The 6663-nt window shown below is 30.1% G+C and overlaps 1 protein-coding gene across 1 annotated transcript; it reads right to left on the reverse strand.

The window, feature by feature from the left end:
* Positions 1-2176: 2176 nt before the first annotated feature.
* LOC109341444 (36.4 kDa proline-rich protein-like) lies at positions 2177-2791 on the reverse strand. The gene has a single exon (XM_019579355.1). The coding sequence runs from the start codon at positions 2789-2791 to the stop codon at positions 2177-2179; it is 615 nt and encodes a 204-aa protein (XP_019434900.1).
* Positions 2792-6663: the final 3872 nt, after the last annotated feature.

Raw genomic sequence — 6663 nt, forward strand, 5'->3', positions numbered from 1 at the left:
TAAATTTATTATTCTTTTATTCTTTATTTATTTATTTGTTTCTAACAACTAACTATTCATCACTTTTGTACATTAGAATACCATTAAGCCGATGTTCGGATTTTTTCCACAAAACCGAGATGGTATTCAAAGGTACTTAATAATGATGTAGTAGGGGATTGTTTCGATATCATTGTACCGGCGTTGGAATTTATTATAACAAAACCGAGATTGGGCAAAGAAGGAATAACTTATTCACATGATTATTAAAAGTAAGTTGTAACTGGAATATTCTTGAAACCATTATACCGGCGTTGGAATTTATTACAAAAAATCCGAGATGACGAACAAAAAATAAAACCGAGTTCACTTACTTAATCCAATAAAAAGAAAACACACTGAATTGAGGGAGTTTCTGATTTCAACAAATTGGCACTACTGTTAGGACGATTTGTTGAGAGGGGAAAGCCAACTCTTCCCCCAAAAATAACCTTTCAACAATCATACATCTAAAATCTATAAAATTATTTTTGAAAATGGAAATTAATTTATGTGATTCATCCGAAATTCACAATTTACCAAATGCTTGTCAAGAAGATGCAACTTGCATATGGTAGTAGAAAATATTTTGAAATAGATATCATGAAACAAGTTTTCATTTAATTAATCTTGGAATGTTTTTAAAATGCAAACTTGTAGTCTAGCGTGGTAGAGTAATAATGCTATTGAGTTTTGTTGTTGGCAATTGTAATTCTCTAAATTTTATGACAGCAACTTTATGTTTTTCATAGTGTATATCCTTATGCATGTTAATTTATTTTCTAATAATTACTAATTTCTATACTATTTATAGGTATAGGAATTATTTTAATTTTTATTAATTAAATTATAAGTTTAAAATCATCTTCGCCTTCTTAAACATAAAATACCATTCTATTCGCTTTTTGCATGTTACATCATGAAGCTATAAATTAAATAATTGTAATTAGCATAACTCAACATGAAAATTTTAAAAATTAGAAAGTTTCAAAAAAAAATGTATCTTGACCTTGGATATTTATTTATAAATTAGTGCCAACTTTATCTATGATATTACTTATAGTTTGTGGGGATACCTTCCCCAAGAATCCTTATTAGTTCTGTTTTTCAATCATATGTATTATCTTTAAACTACTAGTTAGTGTCTTGTGTGTGTATTATCTCAGAATAGAAATGGTAATTTCACATCAATCTTGACAATATTGGATTTGAGAGCTACATAAATGACCCAACAAATGTTCAAAGTTGTACCCTGTAATTGTGGTTGTTATATCGTGGTATTAGAGTTTGCAAAAGTTATCATCAACACCATTATGGCCATATTTGTTACGTTTCCCATCATCTTTCTGCTATTGTGGAAAATTCTACATAATCGCAACCCATCATAACCATTATTTAAAACAATTATTATTACAATTAAAAGACCTTCTTTTTCGATATCATATCCACCAATATCATTTTTATATTTATTGATGAACTAAAACTATGTTCACTCTTCAACTAGTTAAATAATGATAAAAGAGACTCTCACTCAGCATCACAAAATAGAGAGGGACTTGTTCCAAGTATGAAAGACTATATATTTATTATTATTTTATATATTGCATTGTCTGCCATACACTCAAACTTTCCAAGAACGCTAATCGATGATGGCATTATCTTCACACTTTCTACTTAGACCCTGCATTATTAGACACAGGCATTAATATTTATTTCATGACTAATCCGTTGATAAAATATAATATTACAAAGATTTTACATGAAATGTAGACTACTTAAAGTATTTAATACAAAAAGGATGTCCCATAACATGAATTTTTGTTTCAAATTAGGATTAGATTTTAATTTTCATATAGTTAGTATAATAATTAGATGACAGTACAAAATATTTTTACCAGGGAGATGATGGCGGAGTGACGATCACCGGGAAAGGAATGAAGGGTGGTATATAGGGTTTCTTGCGACTTGACTTTGATGGAAGGTAAATGTCATTTGCTTCGGATGGTTGTGGTGGAGATTGGGGCTCCTACTCTTGTCCTAGAGATGATGGTGGAGTGACGATCACCGGGATAGGAATGAGGGGTGGTATATAGGGTTTCTTGCGACTTGAATTTGATGGAAGGTAAACGTCATTTGCTTCGGATGGTTTTGGTGGAGATTAGAGCTCCTGCTCTTGTCCTGGAGATGATGGTGGAGAGACGATCACCAGGATAGGAATTAGGGGTAGTTTATAGGGTTTCTTGCGACTTGACTTTGATGGATTGTAAACTTCATTTGCATCGGATGGTTGTGGTGGATATTGGGGCACCTGCTCTTGTCCTGGAGATGATGGTGGAGTGACGATCACCGGGATAGGAATAAGGGGTGGTTTATAGGGTTTCTTGCGACTTGACTTTGATGGAAGGTAAATGTCATTTACTTCGGATGATGGTGGTGGAGAGTGGGACTCAAGATCTTGTACTGGAGATGATGGTGGAGTGACGATCACCGGGATAGGAATAAGGGGAGGTTTATAGGGTTTCTTGCGACTTGACTTTGATTGAAGGTAAATGTCATTTGCTTCGGATGGTTGTGATGGAGAATGGGGCTCAAAATCTTGTAATGGAGATGATGGTGGAGAGACGATCATTGGGATAGGAATGAGGGGTGGTTTATAGGGGTTCTTGCGACTTGACTTTGATGGAAGGTAAACGTCATTTGCTTCAGATGGTAAACTAAAGAATATTATGGCCAATGCAAGACAAACAGAACCTGGGACAAGTGGACACCCCATTTTCCCCAACTTCACTAGAGAGTGGGTTTTCATAATGCTCTTAACAATTCAAATGCTTTCTAATTTATAGTTTTCTTATTTACCATTTAACAATTATTTACCATTTAACGTATACCAATCACCTTGGTAAATTTAGTTTTCACATGAGACTCACCCTGCTCGAAACATGCAAGGGTTCATAAAAACTTTTCTTTGAGTTGTGCATTAATATTTTGTTTGACTTTCAGAATAATACGGGCCCACAAGTATTTTCGACAATTGTTTTGCATTGGATAGAATGTGAAAACCTGGCAAACAATAATGTTGCTAGATCGAAATAGAAAAAAAACTTCTATAACCAATATTATATGTTTTCATTGCCACCAATAAAAATAACTAGCTCGTAATAAATTAAATTAACAAAAGGTTATAAGAGTATATGAGGTGTTTGTTTCTCATTGGTGGCAAATATATGACATTGATAATGGATATACAGGGTATATGTCCATCGGAAGGATACCATATTACTTTTTATTCTTCTTCAACCTTAAAGATAAGACACACGATTTTGTTTAATTAGATTTTCTTTTGATTGTGTGGAATATATATATTGTTTCCAAAACCTAATGTTGAAAGATTGATTTATCTTAATGGTCAAAATTATTTATTTAATGGTACTACTTTCTGATTTCCTTTCGTACATAATTGTGAAATGAAATATTTTCATACGTTTATATACCTAAATTCTAATTGTAATCATATGCACATTAGTTTTTGTTCTTATGGTATTCACATGTCTCGATTTTATGTAATCGAGAATGCAGACTTACATAGTTCTTGGTAGAAAATTGTTGATTCATTTACTGTATTTTAATTATTTTAAAAACATAAATGATATATCAACAATGTTCTAATGATGAGTTGTGGAAAAGAAGTGAGTACCCATGACCTTTCCTTCATCCTTGATATGATAATATTTTTCGTATTTTGAAATTAATTAAGAAAAGAATTATGATTATTTGATTTGGTATTCGTTATGTATAGTTAAAAAAATATTTTTAGTATTAATATTGTTAATATTATTTCAAATATTTTAAACTTATTACTTTTCTAAATATTAAGAATTTTATATTAAACAAAAAATATTTTATTTATTATTTCATTTTGTTATTTATTTCATCATTTATTATATATTGTTAAGAACTTTTTTTAATGAAAAAGTATCACAAGTTGTTGATGGTAGGAGCAAAGGTGGTGATGCACGAAATTCAGCATGAGTCAGATGTTGGTGATTGAAAGGTGTAGGTGATAAAGGGGGCATGTGAATGGCCAGGGAACACATTGAAAATCGGAAAAATGGGTGAGAAGCGTAGCGAGTATCACAACCTTATTTTTAATGGATCATCTATAACATGACTTAGGACGATACAGAAATCAACTCAATTTTATTCCAAATGAGGGTTCCTGCTACATAACTTTAGGGTTGCTGCATGACTTTAGGGTTCTTGCTTGACTTTAGGGTTGCTACATGACTTTAGGGTTGCTGCTACATAATTTTGGGGACAAAACTTATAAAACTATCTTTACGTCCAACTTGGAAAATACGGTCATAGAACTGGAGATCTAAGTTTGGGAGCTAATTATGCATCGAACAACGTATTATCACCGAAAACACCCATATTTAAATAGTACTTTTGCTAATCGCATGGACCAGTTTATACCCTTAATTTATGTATTAAATATTGAATTAGGGTGTATGACATGATTTTATATAGCTATAAAGCGTCCTTAGATGCAATAGGATAATCAAGACTATATATTTCGTGGTTGAAAATTGGCTAATGAGTTGGTTTAATTTTAATTAAGTGACATTGGAAGATAATAAGTAAATTGTAGATCTCCTTTCCTAATTCGGGAGATGGTAGAGGCAATACTAATGAACAAGGCCGCTTTTCAACCCACATATAAAGAAAAGAGATTACACTAATTGCAATCTTTCATCTAGTTCCCAATCTAATATTTTTTTAATAATATTAACTTTTGGGAAAGTGTTTAATTCTATAAAAATGTCTTATAATAAAAATGAGCTTGTTTTATGCTTTTCAATTCGTAGGTCTTTTTTTATCCTCCAACTTTTTTCAATGTGAGTATTGGATGAAGAAAATGCAAAACCTAAAATTTGGTCTTTAAGTATTCATTACATATCTAACATTGCGACGATTTGAACTCATAAAATCGTTATTGTAAGACTTTTGCAAAGAAACGAAACCCAACAAATACAGATTGACTGAGTAATCGATGTAGTATGGATTTAGCAAGTAAGTCTATTCAAATAGCATTTTAGACATGCTAACTATATTACATATCTTCTTAGCAGTTTCCATATATCTAAAACATGTACAACTCGATTGATAAGTTTTGTTTAATATTGAAATCAAACTTGACATTCCAACAATAGATGCAAGACAAATTTCTTTATAAAAGAGTGACGTATTTGTTTTGGTTATGTTTCCCCCTTTCATGTTGTGGTATCCAACTCTAAACGTATTCTTTCAATTTATCGCTATGTGGAAGCTACAGAACATCAAAGATGGACCGTAACTAGTGTGCTCTTTTCTTTGTTCGTTATCTCTTTTCTTATAAATATGTATAACGTTTTTTTATGATTTTTACGATTCAATTATTCTCATAGTACATAGGTATACACCATATATAAATTAATATATGCACTCATACTAAGATTGTAATATTAATATAGTCATATTACAATCGAGGTCTAAACATTCGTGCACTTAATTTTCAATCTCGATTGTGAAAATAAGAAATTTGGAATAGTTTTATATCTCCTTATTTTTAAAACTAAGGTCTTTTATGAGATAATATTTTCAAAAATGCCACAACCTTTTTCGTCCTAGATCATTTATGCAACTAAGTTATTTTCTAGGATAATAATTTTGAAAATGTTATCTCTTTTTTTGTCATTACTTTTAAATTAATTGACATATATTCACAAGATTAAATAAATATTTTATAGCATAATTGTTTTTTGAATATGGATATTATACATCTAAAGTCTATATAAACTATTTTTGAAAATCGATATAAATTTATGTGATTCATCCGAAATTTACAATTTACCAAACGCTTGTCAAGAAGATGCGCAACTTGCATAGGGTAATAGAAAATATTTTCAAATAAATATCATGAAACAAGTTTTCATGTAATTAATCTTGGAATGTTTTTAAAATGCAAACCTGTAGTGTAGCGTGCTAGACTAATAATGCTATTGAGTTTTGTTATTGGCATTTGTAATATTCTAAATTTTATGACAGGAAATTTATGCTTTTCATTGTGTATATCCTTATACATATTAATTTATTTTCTAATAATTACTCATTTTTGTACTATTAATAGATATAGGAATTATTTCAATTTTTATTAATTATATTATGAGTTTAAAATCATATTCTATGTGTAAAAAAATCATTAAACAAACATTAAAGAATTTTTTGAGAGACTTAGTTAACTATCTTTTTGTATTAGAGACTTAGTAATCTTTAGTATGCACATATACAAATAAAAAATAATCAAAAATAAATACATGTAGTTAAATGACTAAATAAATTTGAGATGAGGTGGACCTAACCATCACAGTCGACTTCAACTTCATATAGCCACATTAAGAATTTTGCCACAAGACCTACGTGTCTCAGAGTAATACGATCGGTCAGGAAAAACATTTCATTTTTGAGGTATACTTGATATTCATAAAAAATAGATACAAAAATTAAAAGAGATATGTTAACTAATATACATGAACTAATTTTTATATACATGGACTAATTTTGAATTAGAAAAATAATCCTATTTATTATTTGGAAAGATAAAATCAT

This window comes from Lupinus angustifolius, unplaced genomic scaffold (genome assembly GCF_001865875.1).
Source record: "Lupinus angustifolius cultivar Tanjil unplaced genomic scaffold, LupAngTanjil_v1.0 Scaffold_463, whole genome shotgun sequence".
Taxonomy (NCBI): Eukaryota; Viridiplantae; Streptophyta; class Magnoliopsida; order Fabales; family Fabaceae; genus Lupinus; species Lupinus angustifolius.

What these genes read in the sequence shown, in the direction of transcription:
- LOC109341444 (XM_019579355.1), bottom strand. Translation starts at nt 2,791, where the DNA reads ATGGGGTGTCCACTTGTCCCAGGTTCTGTTTGTCTTGCATTGGCCATA.